The 27,105-nt window shown below is 36.1% G+C and overlaps 2 protein-coding genes across 2 annotated transcripts; one reads left to right on the top strand and one right to left on the bottom strand.

The window, feature by feature from the left end:
- The first annotated feature begins 14,602 nt into the window (after window positions 1-14,602).
- LOC127098148 (uncharacterized) lies at window positions 14,603-17,109 on the top strand. Its single transcript, XM_051036656.1, has 4 exons — window positions 14,603-14,981; window positions 15,062-15,153; window positions 15,473-15,733; window positions 16,732-17,109. Exons 1-4 carry the CDS (start codon window positions 14,849-14,851, stop codon window positions 16,903-16,905), a joined length of 660 nt encoding a protein of 219 aa, XP_050892613.1. The 5' UTR covers window positions 14,603-14,848; the 3' UTR covers window positions 16,906-17,109.
- A 31-nt stretch (window positions 17,110-17,140) lies between these two features.
- Window positions 17,141-22,275, bottom strand: LOC127098147 (uncharacterized). Its single transcript, XM_051036655.1, has 14 exons — window positions 22,028-22,275; window positions 21,509-21,620; window positions 20,140-20,252; window positions 19,911-20,033; window positions 19,064-19,254; window positions 18,887-18,962; window positions 18,682-18,768; window positions 18,509-18,589; window positions 18,398-18,430; window positions 18,251-18,304; window positions 18,132-18,173; window positions 17,925-18,003; window positions 17,760-17,830; window positions 17,141-17,677 (listed from the first exon to the last, which is right to left on the bottom strand). The coding sequence occupies exons 1-14, from the start codon at window positions 22,190-22,192 to the stop codon at window positions 17,582-17,584; spliced, it is 1,323 nt and encodes a 440-aa protein (XP_050892612.1). The 5' UTR covers window positions 22,193-22,275; the 3' UTR covers window positions 17,141-17,581.
- Window positions 22,276-27,105: the final 4,830 nt, after the last annotated feature.

The raw sequence follows: 27,105 nt of genomic DNA, 5'->3' as shown, positions 1-27,105 counted from the left end.
GACATGGGCAATACGCGTATGGATTTGGTCAGGCGTGGGTAATATGCGTATGAGCATAGGCAATACGCGTATGGGCAGACTGTGGTCTTTCCGGGGCTGTTGTTGTGCAGTTTTGGTTGTTTAGGCTGAGCGGGGTAACTTAGCTGATGCATGGTATATGGGGGATCATTTCCCGTTGCTTTGAGTGGTATAGATATTAGTAGAGTGTGATAATACTGTGTTTGATTATGTGGCATGATGTGATATGCTTTTGGTGATAGGATGTGTTAATGATGATGATAACATGACTATATGATGCTGTTGTTGCTATGTTGATTATGATGCATGCTTGGTGTGCATGCATTCATGAAAGGCCGATGCCTAATGATGAACGGACTGAGTTCCAATGATGTTGTTGACTCCGGGCTTGTTGAGAGGCTTGGTTCCTTGCGGGGAACTCGGATTCTATGGTGATGAATCTGGGAGTGGTGATCCTGTAGTTGGTCACAAAATGGGTATACCGAGTCGTGTTGAGTCATGCATGGGTGTGTGCATTGCATTTGATATGTTGTTTTGTTGATGTTCATGAATATGTTGATTATGAGGATTATGATGAGCTGTGTTGGCATATGTGAAATATATTTATGTTTATATTTCTGTCGTTATATTATTATTTAATAATGTAATTCTCACCCCTTCTGCATGTGTTTATGTTCATCTATGATGAGCAATGTGCAGATAAAGAGGAGTAGCTATTGTTGAGGTTTGAAGAATAAGTGTAGAGTTATTCTACAGAGTCGAGTCAAATGCTCTGGTCATGTGACACCGGGGTTATGGGATTCGATAGATAATTGATTATTATTTACGTTGTTTATGATGACTAACATGTTGAGATGTTTTGTTGAGATAATGTTGAACCATTATTATGAATTGTTATATGATGAATGATAATATTAATGTTGTTGTCCGCTGCGAAGTTTTAATAAAATAAATAATATGTTTTATGTTGTGATGCGATAATTGTTATGTTGTAAGAAATGTAAACTCTTCTACATGTTGTACTCTGATAATCTATTTAAATATGTCGTTTGGGTAGAAGGGTGTTACAGTGTTCACCTCTCCGTTGGTGTCGATAAACGTTGAGTTTTTCCCATTCGTCCGTTGATGTCTGGTTGTATCTTTCTTTGATAAAAATCAAAATCCCCAGTAGAGTCGTCGGTAAACGTCTTGTCTGGCCACTGTTGCAAATATCCTGTATCATATCCCGCAGAGTGCAAATTTCTACGGTTCCTTGGTATTCAATCCCTGTTTACCTTGAAGGTCTGACAATCGTTACTCTCATCCGTTCAGGTTCCCAGTTGATTGAATAGGGGCAGCTATAGCACCTCAAATTTGCACCTCCCACTTGTATATACATTTTCATTTTAGGTCATTAACATTGCATTGTCATTGCATAGTCCATCATGTCATCAGGCAAGATTGGTCAGGAGATTCAACAGTGCAAGGCAACAAGTGCATTTTTCCATGAGATCAAAACCCTAGGGTTGGTGCAATGAGTTCATGTGACCCAAGGACCACTTTGAAGTGGTTTGGCCAAGGATTGAAGGCTCAAGACTCATCCGTCCATGTGTAAAATCATCTGAAACCCTAAAAAGTCAACAGAAGTCAACTGTCAATTCAACTGTGGATTTGGAGGTGGTAAATGGTTAGAGATGCCTCATTCATGTTCAAACAAGTCTCATTTGACATTTCAAACACCAACATTGAAGGATTTGAAGTCAGATCAAGACTTTCCAAAAATAGCAGGTGACCTGTAATTTGAAAGTTTCCAAAAATGGAAAGGTTTTTGACCAACTTCAACTCAAGATTACATCATCAAGAAAGCTTCAAATGAAATTTTGTCCAACATGAAAGTTGAAGATCTTTCTCTCCCATTTCCAAAAAGTCCAAGATCATGGATTTATCATGTGTGGTTGATGAGATATGGTCCAATCATGGCAAAGTGTGGTTCAAACTTCAAATGAGCATAACTTTCAAACCAAAAGGCCAATTTGAGTGGTTCTTTTTGCATATTGATCCTTATAACATGTATTTTCCAAGCATATCATCATTTGACATGAATTCTCATTTGCATGGCATTGGCTCATTCATGAAGATTTTGGGAAAAATTGCATAACTTCATTTTGGTTGAACATATGCATACCAAATCCATTTCAATGTGTGTATGGAGTCATTTTTAGTGGTTTTGGACCAAGCACATGCACTGTTCACGTGCATGGAGGTGCATGGAGCATGAAATCTCATTTTTGCATTTACACCACAAAGTGATTAAGTTCATTGGCATTTGCCCTAATCCTTGCCTAAACATGATTAGCATTGAGTATAAAGCCTTAATCATAACTGTTTTCATCACAATTACCAATTCTAGATCTAGAATCACAAAATCTCCAAATTCTTCTCTCACTTTTTTCTGCAAAATCCTTCAAACACAAGCACTTTTCCTTGATCCATTCATCATTATGGAGCATATTTGAACACATTTGGACGTGTAAGCAAGAGGAATTGTGGCTGTTTGAGCTAGGCGCAAAGGTTGAAGCATCCATGGCAGTTGGAGATTCAGTTCGTTTCATGCATTGTTAAGCCTCCATTTCATCATCATTTACTTTAAGAAGCATATTGGAGAAGAATTGGAACATCAAGGACCTTGGAAACACGTGATTTCAGTTGCTGCTCATCAAGAGGTAGGTTTTTTGACCTCTTTAATTCTCCAATTCATTATGCCTATCTTGTAGATCTTTGAATGGTGATAAATATGAGCTTTGAATGGAGTGAATTGGTGCATTGTACATAGAGATCCATGTGATTAAAGTTTGGATGATGATTTTTATTTCCTTCGATCCAGGCGTTTGATGTTGTTTTTGCATGAAATGTTTATGGATTGTGATTGTATGTTGCATGATGAGTTGAATGATGTGTTTGATTTTTATTTCTGGACACTTTGAATTTTTCTGGAAAAATTGGATGAAGATCTTCATCGTGTTCATAGAGTTCATGCATTTTCCAGATTTCCTGCGAATTTTATTGTGAAATGCATAGGCTTTCCTGCGAATTCATCCACGGGTTCATGCATGTTTCCTGCTGATTTTTCAAATCCATGCATGCACGCGCTTAGGGTTTCATGCTGATACGATGTCGTTTGGCTTTGGTGCGTATGTAATTTCAAATTGTCCCAGGGTTCGAACCTGGCTGAAGGCATTTCTCACATTGCCTTGCCTTTTCTCCCATGTTTCTTCACATGTGCTTCATAAATCATTTTTCAATTTTCCATGAGCTTCCAAAATTCACAACAATTTGAAAATTAATCCAAATTCATCCCAATTTTTTGCATTGTGATCCTCATTCTCTCTAGTTTTTTATGATCATTAATTTCAAAGTTGTGCCTAGCCTGGAAAATATTTTGTCTAAGGAGTTTGCACATGTGTCCATATTTGACATTGCCTTGCTATATCATTTGTGAAATGTTTGATTCTTATCCAATAAATGTGAAATTTTGCATGCTATAACTAGACATATTGCTTGACATTTTGGTGTTGATTTGGTGTTTTTATCACTTACCATTTCTGTTTTATGATCATGCTAAGTTGGTGTGACAATTTGTGTTACACCTTGTGATGTTCAACTTGAATGATGTGCTTGCCATGCCAAATGATTTCCAATTGCCCTGATTTTTTATGTGATGCATGTTATAGATGTTTTGATTGCTCATGATTTTTGTTGGAATTATTGGGATCATTTCTGATTTAATTGAGATTTTTCATTCTGGTTGGTCACATTTGAGCTTTAAGATTGCCTTGAACTTCATTTGATCATGAAATGCTTGTTCCTTATCCAATGCTTCTGAATTTTTGCATACTATTTCTAGACATGTTGAATGTTATTTTGGATTTGGTTTGAGGTTTTTACCAATTAACATTTCTGTTTTATGCCTATTCTAACTTGGTGTGATAATTTGTGTCACACATGGGCTTGTTGTGCTTGTCTTGACTTATGATATGTGATTGCCATGCTTAATAATGTCCAATGCCTCTAATTTTTTGTGTGATGATCATGTTTTATGTCCTGTTTACTCATGAATTTTGCCAAGATTATTTGAATCATTTTTGATTTAATGTGCATTTATTGCTTCTGATGTCACAATGTGGTCACAATTTGCATACCTTGCCATGTGTGGTTCATGAAATGCTTTTGGTTAATGATATTGATATGGGACCTTTTGGAATGTGTTCTTGATTGAATGAAGTTGATTCATGTTAAATTTCAGATTCTGTTTTGAATGTTTGACTTATTTTTGACCCTAGGCTTTGACCTAGTGGTTTGGACTCACTGTTTGGATTGTGGATTTCAGGTTAAGAAGCACATTACCATGGTTGAAGTGGTTCACTCATTTGGATTGATTAGTTGATTGATGTTGGCTAACCTTATGTTGCTTTGTAGGTTGATGCCAAGTCATTTGTGTTGTGCCAATTGGCTTGTGGCTTGCACATTGTTGCCTAATGCCTTATCTGTCTGATTGTGTGATTGACTATTGTCTGTCTGTTTGATTGACTTGTAAACTGATTGATTTAGATTTTTTCAGGTACCTAAGTTGCTTTGAGTTCTTTTGAACTTGCTTTTGCTTTGCTTGGTTGCTTAACCACTGAGGTATAACTCTCTGACTTCATGTAGTCTGGAAGACCTGTCCTGTTATGTGGGCAGGCACCTGTCTGAAGCCCTCCTTAAGAGGCAATGCTTGTGTTTGTTTATCTTTGTGCCAAGCAGGAAAAGTCCTCTTATGAGGCAATTGGCAGATAAAAGAGATGTATAATCCATCTCCTGCTATTCAGTGTGTCATCCACTTTGCTCACACCATGTGTTGATGCATTGTGGATATCAACCCAAGATCTTTGTTGTGTCAGTCATATGTGGAGAAGAGTTCCTACTTTCTGAACTCCCACACCTTCTATTGTTTGAAGCTCTCCCAGGCCAGGGATAAGAGCTGTAAGGTCTTATCCTCATCCCCATTTCATCTGCTTCACCCTAACTCTCAATGTTAGGGTTAAGAGTTAATCACACCCCATTCCAGTTGGCTTGTGTTTCACAGCCTAACCTTGTATGAGCCCAATTGTTTGTATATAGTGTGTGTGTTTGCTTTGTGTGCTTGTATGTATTTGCCTGTGCTGTTTAGGATAGCTTACTCCCTGTGCAAGTTAGATAGAAACCTTAACATAGGGATCGTATGCATGACAACTTCTAGGCTCGAGTCGTAGTCTCCCTAGTAGTTTGTGTCTCCCTTTGTATCTGGTTAGGCTAGTCCTTTTTCCCTGTTTAGGGGAACTACGTCGCCCTGATCCTCATACCAGATGAGGTACGTAGGCAGGAGATGAGCTGATCTCTCTGGGCGCCCTTTTGCTTTTTGTCCCTTGTGTGTGTTGGAGTCTGATGTAAGTCCAGCGATTGGCATTCGGTTTCCATGTTTGCCTGTTTTGTGTGGAGTCTAACGTAAGTCCAGCGATTGGCAGTCGGTTTCCTGTGTGTTTTGTTTGGCGTGCGTTAGCCGAGCTACGAGTGCTCTGATTCTTCTTCGGTCAGAGAAGATACGTATGCATAGGATGCGACATCCTAGCGAGCACGTTTCCCCTGTCCCGAACTACGTCGACTCTGATGTCTGTGTCTGACAGACTACGTAGGCCCAGGATGCGATATCCTACCGAGTTAGTTTCTTTTGTCTTCCTGTGTTTCCTTCCAGTCTTGTGTGTGCAGTTTGTGGTCAGTTTGTTAGCAACCTTATCCTTTCTTTTGTGCATGGATCCCGTCGAGTACGACGAATGCGTAGGGGTGCTAATACCTTCCCTTCGCATAACCGACTCCCGATCCCATCTTTCTCCGGTCGCGAGACCATGTCTTTTCCAGGTTTACTTCGAGCGTTTCCTTTCCCTCTCTTGGGATAAATAACGCACGGTGACGGCTCTGTTGTTTCGTTTTCCCGCCGGTTTTTTCGCGTAATGCGACAGTATATAAAAGGTGAGGAGAGTGAGAATTATGATTCATTTGATCATTTGACAACAATAGAGAAAGAGAATAGGAAAAGTAAGGAGAATAAGAGAAGAACAAGAGAGAAGTTAGGGTTTCTAGAAAATTGAAGAGGTAAGGGGGAATCCTTATTATTATGGGTTAGTATGATTGGGTCAATGGGTAGAAGCATGTTTAGGTTAAATTCCCTAGTTTTGTATGGTTGTTTGGAATTGTTAGGTTTGATGAGTACTCTTGATTGTGGTGATTTAATTGTGTTAAAACTGAAAATTAACGTTATATAATTAGGGTATTGTATGAGTTATAATTTTCTGAACGTTTGGCTTTTTACGAAATCGAAATTGGAGGTCCGAAAGTCCTCCAACGATGAAAAACGCAAAAAAAATCTGATTCTGTTTTATGTTAACCGGTTACCCACCGAGCGTTAACCGGTTACTTGCTTGAAAATCTGTGATTCTGTTTTACGTTAACCGGTTACTACCCAAGCGTTAACCGGTTACTTGCTCTGTTTGTGTTAACCGGTTATGTAACACCCTTCTAAAATACCCCAATTATTTAATTAAAAATAATAAACATATAACAATTCAGAGTAATTATGCCATTCAAGGGTGTCACACATAATATTCACACCATTCAACCATATAACGGTCATGCTCTTTTATTTATTCAAAACATAAACATTTGCATAAAACGCAGCGGATAGAGATCTCCTCAATCATGTAAAACATGTAACATTCACATGTAAATTATTCAACAACATAAAACATCCCATCCCGATGTTACATCTATCAGAGCACGACCCGCTAAGGAGACTACACTAGACTCCAAGCATTCGCTTCTACTCAACTCATTTCTCGTTACCTGTAAAATAGTTGTAAGGGTGAGTTCCTCAATCAATATAATAAGCATTATAGAATATAATGTCATGTTAAGCAATTTAACACATTAATCACCCTAATCGCAACATACAATCAGTAACAGCACATCAGCTCAACCTCATACTCAACACCAACATAAACACAAGTATAATCTCAAATCATACTCCATAACAACACAACCACACGTATAATATTGGAATACATCCATTCATATTATACGCCATACATACATTATGCAATGAGACTCCACACATGCGGTACCGACTATTCTTGAACATATAGTTCAAGCTCACCGATCCCTCCAGATACGGCTACTAAGCTCACTAGTCCCACTCATTTGAGATCTAATGACTCACTCACTAATTCCTCACCATGGGAATTAGCTACAGCCCCGAAGGCTAGACTATGCACCCTAATCATCTAGCATGCAAACATCAACAACAAATCCACAATGATTCACTCACTAATTCCTCACCATGGGAATTAGCTACAGCCCCAAAGGCTATGCTATGCACGCTAATCATCTAGCAATGCAGCATCAACAACAATTCACAACGGACATATGCTCACACTCTAAGCCATACAACAGTCCATTCACACATATATGCATAATACATACATTCACATCATTATGCATACCATCATACATCATCAACACATGTAAATCAATTAAACACAGTATTAGCACACTCTACTAATACCTATACTGCTCAAAACAGCGGGAAATAATCCCTATTACATCATACGCCAACATAGGCCAACTCTCAATTATGTATACAACATTAAGAAGCCAATTTTTCCACTCTGCAACAGTGTTAACCGGTTAACGCCCTGGGTTAACCGGTTAACGCAGGCAAAAACACATTTTCTGGCAAAACGCAACAGTGTTAACCGGTTAACGCCCTGGGTTAACCGGTTAACGCAGGCAAAACAGTACATTTTCACAATTCAAAACAGTGTTAACCGGTTAACACCCTGGGTTAACCGGTTAACGCAGACAAAACAGCAGTTCCTGCGCTAACACAAGGCAGAATGCAGAATTCTCCGCATTTTCCGCCGTTGGAGGACTTCCGGACCTCCGATTCCGATCCCGTAAGAAGCTATACGTTCGGAATTTCACAAATAACTCAAACACAGATCCAATTACAGTCTAAATACAATTTAATCCAATTCAATTCTTCAGCATCAACAATCCCAATTAGGGTCAAATTAACGGCTTATCACTACCCATCACATATTATCCCATAATACCCATTAATCGATGATAAACCCCCCTTACCTGAGTTAATCCGGCGAATCTCAAGCTCCAAGCTCTTCTCTTCTCCAACCTTCTTCCTCTTGCTCTGCCTCTTGCCCTTTTTCCTCTTTCACGATCGTTTCTCTGCAGCTTCTCAGTTTTCACGTAAAACCCTTTCACAAAATGAAAACTCTTTTTCCTTATTCCAACTTATATATATTTTCCAAATAATAATAATAATCTAATAATAATAATAATAAAATTTCCAATTATTTAATTAAATTAATAAATAAATTATTAACTCAATTTAAATAATTATTTTATTATTATCGGGGTGTTACAGGTTACCCACCGAGCGTTAATCAATTACCACTGTTGATATCTGCCAGGAAGTGTATTCTGTTTTGCGTTAACCGATTAACCATATGCGTTAACCGGTTAACACTGTTGAAAAATGGAAAATTAAGATTTAAATGCTGTAATCATTTTGAGATGAAATCTAATTGTGAGTATTTGATAATTAGTTTATATATGTGAATAGTGGATTGTGATGAATGTGTATATGTACTATTGGTGGATAATTCATAGAGTTGAATTATGGTTATATGTGGAATGATTAAGATAGTAGAGATGATCTTAATTGCATATTATGTGAATGGTGTAATTGTTATGAATGTGTATATGTACCATTGGTGGATAATTCATAAAGTTGAATTATGGTGATATGTGGAATGTTAAGATGGTAGAGATGATCTTAATTGCATATGTATTGGTATTTGTACATTCATTCATGGCATGGTCGGCTTCATAGTGGAAGCGGTGAAACTGTGGGTTCACATGGTATTAGACGTTGATCCTTGAATGGAAATAGGCGTAGCAGACGTTGATCCTTAATTGGAAATAGACGTAGTGGTTTGGATTCTAGATATTGCATCGGAAAGCGGTGGAATGTTGGGTCCATATAGACGTTGATCCTTAATTGGAAATAGGCGTAGTGGCTTTGATCTTGTCCGGATCGGAAGCGTGACTTGGATTCTAGATATTGAATCGGAAAGCGGTGAAACGTTGGGTTCACATTAAGGTACCACATGCATAGAGTCACATGTCTTGCATTGAGTCACATTAGAGTTATGTGATAATTGAATGTGTGCATTGTTGTGATTGTGATGTGTGTATGAGATATGGTAATTGAATTTGGTGATGTTTGGGTACATAACTTGACAAATTATGTGATTATGTGATAATTGTAGTTATGTGTATAATTGAAAATATAGTATGGGATCTTAATATTATACTCCTTGAGTTTTGATGGATGTTGAAACCTGTGAAATAAATATTGGTTAGTATTATTTACATGGTTATACAAGGTGTGATGAATTCCTTTAATTGTTGATTTAATCATTGTGCCTTATTATACTTCTTCATAATGATTTGAATTCTCACCCTTTCTGTTTGAATGTTGCCTTTACACGGGCATCGCGCAGATACTCAGGAGTAGTATTACTGAAGTAAGTGGAAGGTAGCTCATTCGAGATTAGCCGGAGAGTTTCCGTATTTTAGTTGAAGACTAGGTAATGAGTCAATGCTCTGGTCATGTAACACTGGGTAGATTACTAGTATTGAACTCATATCTTAGTTGGATATGCATTATGTTATCACTTGTTTCTTTTATCTTGAAGAGATTATTGAGAGATGATCATGGTATGGGACATGGATCATTTTATGAAATGCATGAGTATTCATTATTTTCCGTTGCGAACGCATATTCGTGAATATTCATGATAATTGAAATGTGTTATTTTAAATGACCAGGTGTGTTGTATATTGATGATGAATGATGTTTGGTTTTTGAAAGCTTCTAGTTTTTGAAAACATCGATGTGACGCCCTTTTGTTTATATGCGTGCTTATTTACTCTGATTATATGTTAAGTATTTTGGGGTAGAAAAATGGGTGTTACACTAAGGAGCCTAGATCTCACCAACGATCCAAACACATACTTAGGCGTTATCACCTTATTCGAGAGATAATAGATAGAGGAGATGTGAAAATATGCAGAGTACCTACACTTGATAATATTGTGACCCACTGACAAAGCCTCTTGCGCAGCAGAAGCATGATGACCATACTAGATCTATGGGCATTATGGGTATGCCTGATTGGCTTTAGTGCTAGTGGGAGATTGTTGGTGTAAGCCCTATAGGCTAATACTTTGGTACTTGTATCGAATTATTTATTAATAATAAAAGGTTTTTTCTTTATTATGTTTGTTTAATAAAGTCCCTAGAATAGCTAGTCCGTTTAATGTATCAAGTGTGACTTAATTGTGAGATCACATTAAACATAAGGACACTATTCTTAAAGTATTCGTAGTCGAGCTTTATTGTGAAGTGGGATAACATTAAAGCATTAAGACTATTATGTATATAGACTGATGATCACATCTCATGATCATGGATAAGGAGTTATCAAGTCTTAAACATAGGTATGAATATTAAGAGTAATATTTATACTAGATTGACCCGCTATGAGAATACTATATAGAATGTTATGAAAAGTGTCATAAGTTATTCTCATGGTGATAATGGTGTATACCACCCTTCGACCTGAAACCACTATGGACCCTAGATGTAGAGTCGAGTGCCTTATTGCTGATCAAACGTTGTTCGTAACTGGATGACCATAAAGACAGTTGATGGGTACTCCCTGAAGCATGCTAAGGGACATGAGTGACCTAGATGGAATTTGCCCATCCTGCGTAACAGGATAAATGTCTATGGGCCCAATATTGAACTGGACAAGGATGACACAGTCTATGCCTTGTGTTCAATATAGACATAAGGGTAAAAAAGTAATTGTACACATAAGTATTATCACAAAAGAATTTGTCAGATCACATGACATTTTCGTGTCTTGGGTAGCAGTGATGTGTTGCTAGATACCGCTCACTGTTTGTCATGTTAAATATGTGATTTAATATAATTTCCAATGTCGCGAAAACCTACAGGGTCACACACAAAAGGACAGATTGATGAGAGATAGAGTAACTAAGGAACACCGTAAGGTACGATGCACTTAAGTGAATTGTAGAACATCATAAGGTACGGTGTACTTAAGTAGAATATGAAATATGGTAATGTACCACGCGCTTAAGTGATTTTGGCATATTATAAGATATGGGCCACATACACTTAAGTGGACTTTTTAGCTTATAGCTCACACAAGAGAGTCTATAAATAGAACCCTTGTGCAGAAGCATTTATGCAGTTTTGCAATTTCGTCTCTCTCTCTCTCTCTCTCTCTCTCTCTCTCTCTCTCTCTCTCTCTCAAAGCCTTCATTCGAAGTAGCTAGCACTGAGATTGAAGGAATCCGTTCGTGTGGATTGAGTAGAGGCGTTGTCATCGTTCAACGTTCGTGATCGCTTCGTAGATCTGCATCAAAGGTTTCAATCGTCACAAGAGGTAACGATTTTATCACTGATCATGCCCATTCGTAAGGATCACTAAAGGAGAAAATTTTAAATTTCGCTGCGTTTTGGATCGTTATTCTCCTTCACATGCCACCCTATAATCCATACCCTGCCTTAGGTTCGATGGTGAATAATCCTAGTCGAACGATGCCTTTACTAGGGGGATCATACTATGTTCCCCAAACGGTGTTGACATTGAATACGATATCTTCTATGTCGATGAGGCAACTGACGGACGAGAATAACCATGAAATTGTTAACATGTTGACCCAACAGATATTAACGGTGTTTAATCCCTTAATTCAAAACACCAACCAAAGTTATGAACTATTAGAAAATCAAATGGGTTGAATAACCGATTTGTTTAACACTCCCCAGGTCCAAGAGAGACCAACTCCTTAAATCTCAAATGTTGGGCAAGTAGAAACGCCTGACAATGGTCAAGCCCTTGTTAACCAAGGGCAGTAACAAGGAGGACTTTCCCATATAAAATCTCCCATACAAAGAGAGGATGAGTGTCATACCCTCAAATTTACCCTACCTCCACATCATCCTATTGAACCCTAATCCATGAGCATACATCCCATACATGTCATCTCATATGCATCTATGCTTAATGATCCACAATAATCCACAAACTCAAGGCATGAAATTCATATGTGAAGCCTCAAGATCCTCTAGCCATGTTAAGGTCTGCCCAAGCCACCTTAACCTAATCTCATCCTCAAGCATCCAATAAAGCTTGGAGGATCATTCAAGTCATCACTCACTCTCCAAACCCAATTTAGATGCTGAGTCCCCATTGAAGATACATCAAGATTCATCTGCTCACCCAAGGACCATAACCCTAACTCTTGACCTTCATTGGCTTGTGCAAGTCATGGTTCACCATGGATCTTGACCATGCCATTGAGGACCCCTAAAATCCAAAGCTTGTTCATACCCTAACCTTTAAAACATCTCAATATGAACCTTGCATCACCAAACTCTAGTTTGACTGGCTATGGTTTTTGATGAAACTTGTGGTTTAAGAAACCCTAATTTGGGCATCCCTTGATCATTGACCTTGCTTCATTTTGATAATCTAATCACCCCACCACTAATTCAACCTCAATTCATGTCAATATCAACCATAATTCACCATTCAAACACTCATCAAATTCATGTTACAAGTACTTGGTTTGCTCGTGGTTTTTGAACTTTCAAGGCATTTGGTCCACCCATGAGCTTGACCTAAAATCATCACACAAATCCCCAAGTCTCATTTCCCATCATGGTATGATCATATGAACTTAAAACATCCATCATTGTGCCTTGAAAATTAATAAATCACAAAATCACAATTTTAGGACATGTTGGTTGGTCACACTTTGGCAAGAATGGCCTATGGCAAGTTCCAAAGACCATAACTTTCTCATATCACAAGCTTTTTAAGTTCCACTTCGAGTAAAATGTCCTAATTGACCCCCTCTCCAACTTTATTTCAAGGTATAAGACCTAATTCATTGAGAAATGACCTCAATTTTAGCATGGGCCAAACTGGTCCAACATGCCTACCATGCCCTAAAATATGACTAAGACCACTACTTTACCACATTGCCAATTCCAAACTACAACTCTTTTTGACCTAGTTCTTTTTACATCTAATAAAGGATATGGCAAGGAACATTTGATAAGTGATTTTGTGCTTAAACAAGCACTTTTGAATGGTGTAATCTTATGGATCAAATTCTAACTTTTTAGGCATGAATCAATATTTGAAAGTGTTGAAAAAACAAGTACTGAATTTACTACATATTGCGGAATTTTCCTAAGTTTCCTTGAGTTTTTAATAACTTTTTGATGACTTATACTTATGATTCATGGAGACTAACTTGATCTCAATTTTCTTTGTAGTAAAGTGAGCATTGTGGTGGAAGAATGAGCTTGAAGCAACATTGGAAAGTGAAGAACAAGTCCGGAAAGTGAAGCTTGATGGAAGATAGAATTTGTTGGAAATTAGCATTTATAACATAATCATGAGATAAGTCATTTTTGATGAATAATGATGAATCCTTTGATAAAATGATTGTAGAATATGTCTAGGAAAATTTAGGAGTTAAAATCGAGTCAATGGTCAACAACTGACCAAAAAGTCAATTGTTTGATCAAAAAGTCAAATGTACCAAAAAGATGTAGTTTTTTTTACCATATGTCCTTGTAAGCCATTCTTTTGATTTGTATCTGAAACAATATGCATTGTACCATGAATTTGCAATAAATGAATGAAATCATATTTTTATTCCAACTTTGCTATTTTCTTTGAATTCAAACAATCTTTCGAATTAAGTAACAATCATTCCAATCCCCCTGATAACTATAAATCTCAAATAAAAAGATGATTCACACCACAAGTAATATGAGAAATAAACCCGAATAATCACCAAATAATATACGCCTCGAAAATCTACTTAAACTGATTAAATCCATTATTAGCGAACCTTTGGTCCATTGAATAATTATGCGAAATGCGATGAATGAAACACTAAAATGAATGATCAAATAACTTGATAACCATGCATGCAAATGATTTAAGCATGAGTCAGATGGAAAATTGAAAAGGAGTGGCGCAAAATTGGGGTATGACAAGTACAAGGGCGATTGAACTTCTTCAAAGGTTAGAGACTCTCTTCCATACAAGATTGTTTCTTTAAAATGAGCATGAGATATAGGTAAAACACACAACACCAATGTTTGATTTTCATCATCGATGCTATCAATATTCTTCAGATAAAAAATCATCTTGTTGAATATATCCAACTGCTTAGTCAAGACTTTTCTTCACTCATCTTGAATTAATAGAGAACTTACTTTAGACGGAGATGATTGACCAAAGACTTGGTCATGTACGAATCTTCAAATTTTAAAATCCAAAATTGAGTGTTATTTTTAAAATTTGACTAGATGCATGAGGATAAGAATAAGTGTAATGAGTAACCCAATCAATTATTAGCAAAGAAAGGAACAAAACGGTGTTGAATGTTGACAATGGGAGTGAGTTTTCACTCCTCCTCATTCTCCCATCCTCATATAGTAATAATTAATATTAAATTATTAATTGTAATTTTATTTGCGGTGCGTTGTTTTTATGTTACCATATTCTGAGGTCAAGAATATACAAGCTTGTTTTGTTTTGCTTTGTTCAACTGAGTTTCAGAATCACATTTCACAACAGTGATGATGGAATCTTTAACCTCATCTTCTTCTTCAACAACGCTACCTTCTTTCTCCGTCTTCCCTTCAACAACAACAACAAGATCATCCCTTTCTTCCAAGAAAACCCTCCACTTTCGTCTACCCTCCTCCAAACGTACGTATTCTCTTTTCCATCTCTATTTTTTCTTCAATCAAGCTTCAACTTTGATTCATTTCATTATCATTTTTTTTCAGGTGACGATGCCAACGATTCCGACGAGATCAACCTCAACATCAACCTTCCAGTTCCCAGTAACCGCTGTTTCTCCATTTCCCCTCTTTCCAATGTAACAAACCGATTTTTCCCTAATTTTTCTTCTTCTGATTCTATCATATATCAATCAAATTCCTACAAAAGTTATATTTTTTAGGTTTTTTTGGTGGTAATAATGTTAAATTGTATCATTCCTTTACCAATTTTTATTTATTTATGCAAATCGATTTTTTAGGGTTGTTATGAAAATAATTCAATTATGTCATTCCTGTTGCAAAATTTGAACTTTATTCATCTGCAGCTAAGTTATTTGAGATTTTAGAAAAAAAAGTTCTGTTATGTATTTGCATGTAATGGATGGAAAAGGTTTTGATGGTAATTTGTGGGGTTAGGATGCTGCGATGGGGCTGGTGTTGAGTGCTGCAACTGGTAGAGGATGGACAACGGGTTCGGGGATGGAAGGGCCGCCTGTTCCTGCTGTTGGGAAGGATGATCAATTTGGGACGGGGAATATTTCAACTTTTCCGTGGTCGCTCTTTACAAAATCTCCGAGGAGGAGGATGCTTATCGCTTTTACTTGTACCATCTGTGGCCAGCGAACTACGCGGGCTATTAATCCTCATGCGTATAATGATGGAACTGTTTTTGTTCAGGTAACACTTTGTTTTTGTTCAACTAAGGTTTTTTCTGAAATAGCTTATTTTAATAAGCTTTTTCTCAGAATTGCCTATTGAAATAGCTTTTGCGAAGCTTACCATCCATCTGTTGTTCAATTTATTTTTACCTCAAATTCCGTTTTTAAAATGAAAACAAATACCTGCAATGCAAATAGCTTGTCAATGTCAACACATATATCAAATTGGAAATAGATCGCAGAGTTTAAGCATTTATGTCATAAGCTCTTCTCGGTTTTTATTTTTGATTTGTCTACAAACAATGTCAAAATGTTATTCTGTCATGTGTGGTTCTGGAAGATGCAACTGTTTTTGGGATGTAGGATATTATACACCAAATCTTTTAGTTATGTTGTATCATATATGACCATAGTTTTCAGATGGTATAATTTGCATATTGATTGTGTAGCTGAACTGCTCACAGTTTGGTTAAATTACTTATGCGAACTGCCATGGATTGCACGAGAAGGCAATTCATCTTTAAACTGAAGCTTTAGGGGAAATCCTGAAAGGTTATTAATGATTTGAAGATTATATTGGAATAACAAGCTAACCATTGGAGTCTGAAACTTAACCTCTGAAAGATGACAATCGTAAACTGTCATGAAGTTGCAAGACTTCGAGTTGGCCCTTGTTAATATAGTACTTATAAATTTGATAGTATTATGATTTGAATACTTTTAGATGATTTATTTGTATAATTAAAACATGTATATCATATTGTTTTCAACATATTGTTACATATTTGCACTCTGTATGAATGGGCAAGTCTACTTCAACCCTGCCGGTTGGGTTTATAATCTCAAAATCAGCCCTAGAAAAATCGATGTGGATATTCTGGAGGGCCAAATTTCAATGCAAGAAAGGGATGTAAAATAGTAGTGGTTGAAAAAAAGAAGTTAGAATGTCATGTTCAATTTCAAATGGGAACTGAAGGAAAAAAGCTAACCATACATTTGTTTTTCCATTGTTGGCAGTGCTGTGGATGCAATGCGTACCATAAGCTTGTGGATCACTTGAACTTGTTTCAGGAGACAAATTGCTATCTGAATTCAAGTTTTAATTATAAAGGTCCTGGATGGGATGATCTTAAGTTCAGGTTCATGGACGTTGATAGCGACAGCGATGATGATATATTCCCAGTTACATGAGTGAATTACCAGCTTATGGAGTATATATTTTCTGCCTCTGATCTTAAGAAATTTTAGATCAGTTGTAATGTATATTGTTTATGTTTTCATGCTTAATAGTAACATTTGTTAGAGGATTGCTTTGTATAGTATATGTGTATGTATAGCTTCGCAACCGAATTGTACGATCATGAATTTAATCATGTACAATACTTTGCATAACTACTTCTTTTGTTGTATGTATAGCTTCACACACTTAACACAATCATCCATAACATATAACATACTAAATATTACAGTTCTTCACAGAAAGGATGATTAAACAACATAAGTCTAAGGCTGTAAGATAATGTGGTTCATAAATACATTACCACATTCCCTCTTCATAATTGCAGAAAATTCTGTGACTTAGCAGTGGTTCACCTGATTACTATTTTCAAAACCAACTTCACTGAGTCATGAGTCATGTTTCTTTTTCTGTAATTCGCCTTTGTGTGTTCTTGGTGTCTCCGTGTGTCAAAGCATGTAGATGTCTTGAGTAGAAGTAGAACCTACACCTAAAGTATGTTTCATTCTATTATTTTGCAACTTATCTCTCACAGGTTATGTACAACACTTTTTGGAGAGGCAAAATGATGAATGAAATATAATGTTTGTTGCTTCTGCGCATAAATAATAGGCAGATTTATCTCCCACCTCAGACCAAGGTGTCTGTGCAACGGTTACTACTAACTTTGTCGCCAACAATAGGAGGCGCAGCACGAATCATAAGACTAAGGAAAAATGCTGTCATCTGCAATACAATGTAATATGTCAACTTCATGGCAGAAGAAAATTGGAAGAACTACTTGATAAGTGATGAAGGGTAATCTTACCAGTATTAGCCCAAGGCACATTAGGCTGAATCCTGGAAAATTAAACGGTGCGTCTTCTGACAGGAACAAGGCTGCATACAGTAGAAGCTTATCAGTTTCTGATTTTTCTCTTAATTCAGTAGTATTATATGTGTCTGTAGACTTTACTCCTGATTATTGTCTTACCTGTCAGTGGACTGAAAATTAATGGAGAAATGATGTTGGCGACTGAAGTGATTCCTGAGAGACATCCTTGAACCATTCCCTAAATCAAAGATTGAACTTCTAAGCATATAGAGATGAAGTTGAGCAGAGTTTTCAAATTTGTTCATAGCATTTACAATAGTAAGTAAGAGGGAATCAAATGTCTTTTATTTTCCGTCATTCAGATACCTGTTCATTCGGTCCAACTTGTTTCGATGCAATGCTGGTTATCTGTTCCAAGGTATTGAAACAAAAACAAATATGAATATATGAAAGAGAGTAATAACAGATATAAATCAGAAACTTACAGTTGGTCGCACGAGAACGCCTAAAACAGAGAAACCTGCTAGAGCATATGGAACCTGCATGGTTTTCAATTTCAACACTCTTGAAGGATTATTTTGCAAAATAAAAAAAAAACTTTAGTAAATAATAAGGTTTTCATAAATAATTACCCATGACGACCACGCTATACTGTATACGAATATCTGCATAACATAACAAACTATTAGCAGCATGTCAAACAAGAAATTGAGGATACTGTCAAATATCAGGCTTGAACTTACATTTATGCAGGAAACAAAGAGCCCTGTTGTGAGCAACTTCTCCTCTCCTACAGCAGGTACTAATATCGGCATGAGAAATAGCTGGAAAAGAATCGCGAGTACGCAACAAACGATATGTTAGTTAGTATACGGAAACAGAAAATATAGTGAATTCAACTAGGATTATGACATACTTGTGTCAGAGTAGCTCCGATCCCAGAGATCATCATCAAATCGGCAAACTGATTCTTGTTGAATTGAAATCGTGCCTTCAAATAATACTGCATGTTTACAGAATTTTGGTTTATGATTATTCAATATCTATAGACAGTTGCTTGTTTGAAATTTGCAGTATCTCATGAATTGATTGTATTCGGGAAGAAAGTAGTAATACTTTACCAGCAATACTGCCATCAAACCGCCGTCTGCGAGACTATTGAAGAGCAAAACAATTGCTGCTTGTGAGAAAGTAGGGCTGCAAAAGTGAAAGCTTGTAAGATCAATAAAATCTATCAAATGAAGTGATTACAAAGAGCTTTTCTCAAAAATGGATTAATGTTCTCAATGTGCACTGACCTACACTTAAGCAAACAAATTACATCCCCCATTGAAGGCAGTTTCTTAAATGTTTTTTGTTGCATATCATCCTCAGACTGTTGAATGCATGGTTCCTCTGACTCTTTCAATAATGGTTGACTCATAGGAGCACTTTCCTTGAGGAAAATTCTCATGTACACCAATGCTATCATAGAAAACACTGAAGCAACCTGTATAAACCAATCACAAATTCAGAAAAATAAAAATAAGGGTATTCTGAGCAGGGTTTTCAATAAAAGGTCCACGATTGCGATTTGTTGAAACCATAATGCGGCCACAATTATGGTCGCATATGTTGCATTTGACCACGATTCTCTGCATTAACAAGGACCACGGCTCAATCACAATGTCATCACTGCCACTTTTTGAAACCCTGATTCTGAGTAGCTCACTAACAAATTTAAGTATTCTTTTTCCTAAAACTAAGGGTGATAAAACACGTCTATCCCGCCGGATATGCCCGCATATTTTTGCGGTACATGCCAAAGTTTTAGACCCTCATCCTCTAATATGTCCGTCCTGTTCCGTTTTTTTTTTTTGCGTAGGCGTGGGCATAAACAAGAACTTTGTAACTTTTAGCCTTTAGAGGCACAAGGCCCACATGTCTACCCCGCCCTCACAGGGCATACCAAGATTTTAGGCTCACACCCTCAACTATGTCCGTCCGCTCTCATTTTTTTTCCAGGACGGACCATGATTTTAGGTCTGCACCCTCAATTATATCCGTTCCCCCCCGTTTTTTACGGACTTTTGCAGTGTGTGCATGCCCGATTACCACCCCTACCTAAAACATTGTTAAGAAGCAAATTTGATTTTACTATGTAACCTGAAATGTCAAAGGTGTGGATAGAAATCTAGCCGCTAATGTTCCACCAACAAAAGATGCTGATCCAACACCAGCAAGAATTCCAAATGCTGATGCTCTTTTCCCAACTGGAACTTTGTCTGCCTAATAAGTAAATCAAAATTAAAGCACATGTTAACTTTTTTGAATCAATTGAACAGTAGTTAGCAGCAAAGTGAATCGGAATCAGGTTAATGAGATTGTGAAGTACCACATAAGCAAGAGCTAGGCAATGGAAGCTGCCTTCACCAGCAATGGCAGCAAGAGTTTTGACCACATAGTATGCATAGTAGAATTTTGTATCTCTACTATATGCCAATATAGCTGCATATACACAAGACATTAGTACGTAGCCACTAGCCACTTAATTAAACTTGTTTTAACCCATACAAATAATTTTAAAAAATGAATAACAAAATCATCATCACTAATTAGTGTTGTTAAAGTTAGTTAAACCAAAAGAGAAAGAAAAAGGTAAATGTTGGGATGTTTATGACTGTGACAAGAAGATATTTGATGAAGTATATGAAAAGCAAAAGGAGTGGTAACAGTATCATCAGCAAAAGGTTCAAAGGGTAGCACATCTTACATGAGGAGTGGTAAGGTGGATGAATCATAGGGTTCCCACTAAGGGAGTACGTATCAATTATGGCTGTCAACCGGTCTAATCCAGCCCGCTTCGGCCCATAGGGTTACCCCACAATTGTTTCCGACACTCCAACATATTTTTATAATTTTCAAATTGTTCATAGATAATTTCGAGTAAAGAAATTCGAATCAAATTTAATAATTCATTTCAAATTTCTAGTAGAAATTTGTTGTTTTTTTTGAAAAAAAAATTAACATACTGGATTTTATCCAATATTGTGTTATTTTTTCGGAATTTTTAAAATTTTGATAGTTCATATTCAATAAATAAAAAATAATAATCTTTTAATATTTTCGAAAATTTTGAAAAATACTGTAGTTTTTTGGAAATTTTGAAAAGTGATTTAGTTTATTGAAATTTTTGAAATATCCGATAATATAAAAAAATAATTAAAACTTTGGAATTTTTTTGAAAATTTTCCAGTATTTTTTTTCATTTTTTAAATAAAAAATAATCATTTTTTTAATGAAAATTTTTGATATTTCTTCAAAATTTCCGATAAATGTAATAGAAAATTCCAAAAAAAACTATAACACCATAAAGATAATAGCGTCATAGATGTGGGGTCATCCGACGATAAAGTTGTATTTTTTAAAAGTTTTTACGGTTCAACCTATGATAAAATATATGATTCACGGATCAGTCGAGTAAGTCGGTCAAATGGATATGTTCTATTTTGACAACTCTAATACCAATATTTTTAAGAAAATGACTTATAATTTAATGTAAGTGGTGTGCCCCATACTCTAATAATCGGTTGAAGAAAGTAAAGTTATTAATTCCCCAATAAAAAGCAGATGGACGAGTCACTAAACACAATTGTGGAATGTGGTAGGGTATACAAGTCATAACAAACCAATTCATTTTGTTTTAAAAATGAAGATAGAAAATAGTGAATCTTAAAAAGAGTTGAAGTGGTTATAGATAGTACCTTGAGGAATGAGAGATACTGTGAGAGGAAGTGTGATCAAAGCTTTCCTCCCATATCGGTCAGACAAATTCCCAATTAAGGGTGTTGTCAACACGGACCCTACTCCAATCATCTGCACCACAAAATCAACAACTTTTTATTTTTCATTTTCATATAAAAAAGATTCAATAATTTCCGAAACATTAAGTATTGGTAATATTTTAATTTCACAATAACATTTTATATACATGAATTAATTTTCTCAATCTAATGTTTAAAAGCTAAAAAATCATAGTCATGAAAAGCCGCATCAAGTTTAAAATAAAATAAAATAAAAAAATATCTGACATTGAGTATAATTGAATTAAACTAAAACTTTTATGATAAGCTAATTTAATTAAGGGTTTAATTAATGAACCGTTTAATTAATGAGTGCACGAACCGTTTTGCCTCCACCGAATGAAGAGTTTATTTTATTTTTATTTTTCAGAAGAAGAAGGAAGAGCATTCTAATTTGTATAAAAAAAAAAGAAAACTCACAGCATGTTGAAAACCAGTGAGATAAATGGCAAGAGAGCATTGATCTAGGCCAGGGCAAAGTGCCGCCATGGTGACGTCGGTGATGGCCGGAATAACAATAACTCCGCCGAATCCAGCGAGAAACATTGTCACAAAGAGATGAGTAAGCCCTGTTAATCCCTCCATGGATATAGAAAAGTTATATTGGAAGATGAAGGAGTTGGAGAATGCATGCTCTATATATTTGGTTCGGTTGCTTCTCTAATTAAACTCATCCATGGGGTAGGCGGGGGCCACAGCCTCTCTCTTTTAACATCATTCATTTCTATTTTATTTTTTATTTTAAAAAAAGTTAGTTTATGTTTTTGATAATAAAGTAATAACAATAAAAAATATATTACATAGATAAAAAATAATTTTTTTTTACATTAATTAAACATAAAAAAAAAAATTATTTAGTCATTCTGATTTAAACTTTAAGCTGTTGATATTATTTATTATTACATTCATTTTGCTTTTAAATTTTTTTAAAAAATATATTTTAGATCTCCCTGGTTTTATAGTGTGAGTGGTGATACTCCATGAGTGAAGAAAACAATGAGACAATAGAAAAAAGAAAGATAAAGAGAAGATTCGAAATGTTGTTTGATGATACTAACTGCTACACAAGTAACGAAAGCAAAAGAACATAAGGAAGCGTGAGTTGGAAGGTTCCATTTGGATTTACCTTATTAGTAAGGTTACTTTGGCGTGCAGAATGCAAAGGCAATGTGGGTGGTGGGGAACAACAAACACTATGTTTCATTCTATTGCTTTTTCAATATGTGACCTTCCTACATACGTCAACTTTTGCTCCCATTTTCAACACACATCAAATATCTATCTAGTGGATTCCTTCCACTAGTCATACTATTAAACACATTTCTATATTATATGTGAACACATCTTACAATTTCATTTCGAATACTCACCTTTCTTAGAACCAACATCTATGTATGTAGGCCGCATGATCTATATTTGTACTATATATAGGTATATTTCTTAATTCTCTTAAATGTAGTGATTAATTATGTTCTATTTTGATTTTTATAAATTTTTATAAGTTTGGAGAATTTATTTCCAGTTATGTATTTGTATCTGCTCACTAATCCAACTGAGAAATCTATATCAGGTCAACTATTGCACACATATCTTAGAGATCCAACAATTTGTTTGAACAAAGTTGCGTGGACTCTGTCTTCCTCTCTATGCTTCTCCAACTTCAAATTTGGTTCGACAGGTGAAGATGTAGCAGTCGAATCATCCATCCAGAATCTCTTGAGTATCTTTTTGACATACTTTATTTGATGTAACACCATACCTTGCTCCGACATTTGAAATTACATGCCTAGGAAGTACGACAAACTTCCCATATCCAACATTTCAAATTCCTTTTTCATCATCTCTTTGAACTTTGACAGGTTCTCCAAGCTATTTCCAGTCACTAGCAAGTCATCGACATATAAGCAGATGATTTTTATATCTTGTGCCACAACCTGAACATAGACACCATACTCAGATTCGCATTTGACGAATCCCAATTCGACTAAGTATGAGTCGATATTCTTGCTCCATGCCCTAGGTGCCTGCTTGAGACCATAAAGCGCTTTGCGCAACTTGTATACTTTCCTTTCTTCCCCCTGAATCACAAACCTAGGAGGTTGTGTGACATACACCTATTCATCCAAAGGTCCATTCAAAAGTGTTGATTTCACATCTATGTGAAATGTCGACCAGTCTTGATTGCATGCCAAGGAAACGACTAGTCGAACAATCTCCAATCTTGCTACTGGTGCATATACTTCAGAGTAATCGACTCATTGTCTCTAAAGGAAACCTCGAGCTACCAATTTTTCCTTATGTCTTGCTATCACCCCATCAACATTGTGCTTCAACTTGAACACCCACTTCACTTTGATAACTTTTGTATGTGCTGGAAATTCGACCAACTCTTCGACCATAGATGACTTTCACTGTTTATCGTTTAAGGCTTCACTATAGTTGATTGATTTAACACCTGTAAGTAAGGAGAAATGAACTAATTCTCCATCTGGTGTGACTTCATCATCACCGATTACTTCATAGTCTTGAAGTCTTACTGGACGATCCCGAGTTCTTTGAGGTCTTTGACTAGTACTAGCTACACCATCTTTGACTTCTTCTGTTTCGAGCATGTCAGAAACTACTACGAATTTGACTGGAATATTGATTATATCTTCGACTTCGACATTATTACTTGCTTCGTCAAAATCACAACTCATAAATGGCTTATCAATTGCATTACTAGAATTCCAATCCCAAGCAAAATTTTCATCAATCACAACATCTTGACTCATCGCGATATTCTTATTAATTGGACTGAACAACCTATATGCACCAATTTTATGATATTCTACCATAATCATAGGTTCACTCTTGTCATCAAGCTTCCTTCTTCTAGCATCAGGAATATGCTTGTAACACATAAAGCCAAACATCTTCAGTTGCCTCACAGATGGTTGTTTTCCACTCCAAACTTCTTTAGGAACCTTTTTGTTTAACTTATTGGTAGGACACCTATTCAAAATATAAGCAATAGTGGAAACAACTTCATCCCATAAGGATTTTGGAAAAGTCTTCTACTTCAACATGCATCTCGCTATGTCCAATATGGTTATGTTTCTTCTTTCTGCTATCCCATTATGTTGAGACGTGTAAGAAGCAGTTACCTCATGATCAATACCATGTTCTGCACATTATTCAAACATCTTAGATGTGTATTCTCCACCTCCATTTATCCGCAGAACTTTGATCTTCTTCTCACTATGGTTTTTGACAAGCATCTTGAATCTCTTAGAGATTTCAAATACATCGACCTTTCACTTGATCACATAGATCCACAAATTTCAACTAAACTCGTCGACAAATGAAAAAAAATACATGTTTCCACCAATGGTATTATCTTCAAAAGGGTCACCTACATATAAATGTACAACTTTGAGTATGCAGGAGGATCTCATTGACATAGTCAAAACGAAAGACTTTCTGGATTGCTTTCCAACTAGATAACCTTTACAGAGTTTGTCGGGCATCTCCAGATTTGGTATACCAATTACCATATATTGAGTAATAAGTTAATTGAGTGATCAAAAGTTTAGATGTTCAAACCTCAAATGCCACAACCAACTATGCTTGTGGTCTATAATATTTTTTAGACATTGTACTTAAGTCGAACTGATCATGGTCATAAATGTCATGTTCTTCGATAAAGGAGATTTCAAGACCAAATTGCTTTGAGTGTTGAATAGTTCCAAGGCTCCATCTTTCATAAACACTGAGAATCCTTTTTTGACCAATTTTACAACACTTAGCATATTGCACTTCATTCCATGTACATATAGTACATCTTTCATCATAACTTTTCCTCCGTTGCTCCTTTGAATAAATATGTCGTCAATACCTTCTTCTTACAACAAAATATTCTCAGCAAGTTTGACCTTGCTCTTCTTCGACGAGTCGAAATTTGCTAACTACACTTTTCGACCGGTCATGTGATTCGAACAACCCGAGTTGAGGAACCAGATCTTTGAGTCGATATGGTCATCTGCAACTACAGCCATAACCATCATATCTTCATAATCATCTGAATCTTGGCGTGCAAGATTCACTCCTTCCTCTTTGCCTTTTTTCGCTCCCCTGTCTTTATTGTCACAATAATTCCTGGCCACGTGACCTCACTTTTCACAGTTATAACAATGCACACTTTTTTCCTCTCTGTCTTTCTGATAGGAGTTTCCTTCTCTTATTTTCGAGGACTTAGAAGCCTTATCATCGACCTTATGCTTTTCAGGTTCAACCAAGACTTCTTGCGGTCTTGTCTCCTTTGCCTTTTAATTTGTTGGAATAATCATGCTTCTTCCAAGCCTGAGCCTGCAATACTTGTATTGAATCTTGAACCCCTTTCATTTCAGCAATCCTAATCTCATGCGCCTCCAACGAACCAACCATATCTTCCAGCTTCATGGTTTCAAGATTGTTGGATTCTTGAATAACTACGATAACATGATCAAAGTGAGAGGTCAACGCACGCATTACCTTCTCAACTATCATCTTATCAGTTAGAGTTTCACCACAACCCTTCATGAGATGGACGGGATCTGCACTTTTGACACATAGCATGCAATCTTTTCATATTCTCCCATCTGCAGCAATTCATATTGCCGTCGCAAAGTCTGCAATTTGACGAATTGACTTTCTCACCTCTTTCATAGTACTTCATAAGAATATCCCATGCCTCTTTCGTCGATCCAACATGAGAGATCTTGTCGAAATTTTCCGAATTTACCGCCGATTGAATGCAATATACGGCCTTGCAATCTTTCTTCTTCGCTTCCTTGTTCACGTCTCTCTGAGCATCAATTGCATTCTCAGCAAGCTCAGGGACACCATTATTAACCACTTCTAGGGTCTCATGAAAGTCGAACAAGGATTGCATCTGTTTTCTCCATCGAATTCAATTCTTGCCTTCAAGAATTAGAAGATAATTCAAAATATCGTTGGTGCCATTCATCTTTGCAGCAAATGCGATTAAAAACCCACAATATCGGAAACACGATCACCGATGTGTGATTCTTAAAAATACGATCAAGAACCTAACCTGAGCTCTAGATAATAATTTATTAGTGCGTGAGACACTTTTAGTGAGGGGGGAGAGAGAGAGAGAAAATAAGAAAATAAGGATTACTATTATTGAAGAATAATTGTGATGTATAAACTGAATTACAAATTATCTATTTATATAAGTGACTTGACTACTAATTAACAATTATAACAACCCTAAACCCTAATTAATTTTGGACTTGCACTTCACATAACTTAAATTATATTATTTATCTCAACAATTATTAATACATTTAATATTGAAATATTTTATTAAATACTTAATTTAATTATTATAATAAAAAATATTATATGCATATATATTTTAATTTATTATATTAGTTATTTATCAATTAAAAACCTTAACTGATTAATGATTAAATTAAATAATAAAGTTAATTAGATATTTAAATAATTAATTA

The sequence above is a fragment of the Lathyrus oleraceus genome, chromosome 6 (genome assembly GCF_024323335.1).
Source record: "Lathyrus oleraceus cultivar Zhongwan6 chromosome 6, CAAS_Psat_ZW6_1.0, whole genome shotgun sequence".
In the NCBI taxonomy this organism is placed as follows: Eukaryota; Viridiplantae; Streptophyta; class Magnoliopsida; order Fabales; family Fabaceae; genus Lathyrus; species Lathyrus oleraceus.
This window is presented reverse-complemented; position numbering and strand designations above follow the sequence as displayed.

Bases quoted from the DNA above. Each gene is read 5' to 3' on its own strand.
- LOC127098148 (XM_051036656.1), top strand. From the start codon at position 14,849: ATGATGGAATCTTTAACCTCATCTTCTTCTTCAACAACGCTACCTTCT. The intron at 15,154-15,472 runs GTAACAAACCGA...TTGTGGGGTTAG, and splicing joins CCATTTCCCCTCTTTCCAAT to GATGCTGCGATGGGGCTGGT. The intron at 15,734-16,731 runs GTAACACTTTGT...CATTGTTGGCAG, and splicing joins ATGGAACTGTTTTTGTTCAG to TGCTGTGGATGCAATGCGTA.
- LOC127098147 (XM_051036655.1), bottom strand. From the start codon at position 22,192: ATGGAGGGATTAACAGGGCTTACTCATCTCTTTGTGACAATGTTTCTC. The intron at 20,034-20,139 runs GTACTTCACAAT...TTTACTTATTAG, and splicing joins GCCTAGCTCTTGCTTATGTG to GCAGACAAAGTTCCAGTTGG. The intron at 17,678-17,759 runs GTAAGATTACCC...ATTGTATTGCAG, and splicing joins TGTGCCTTGGGCTAATACTG to ATGACAGCATTTTTCCTTAG.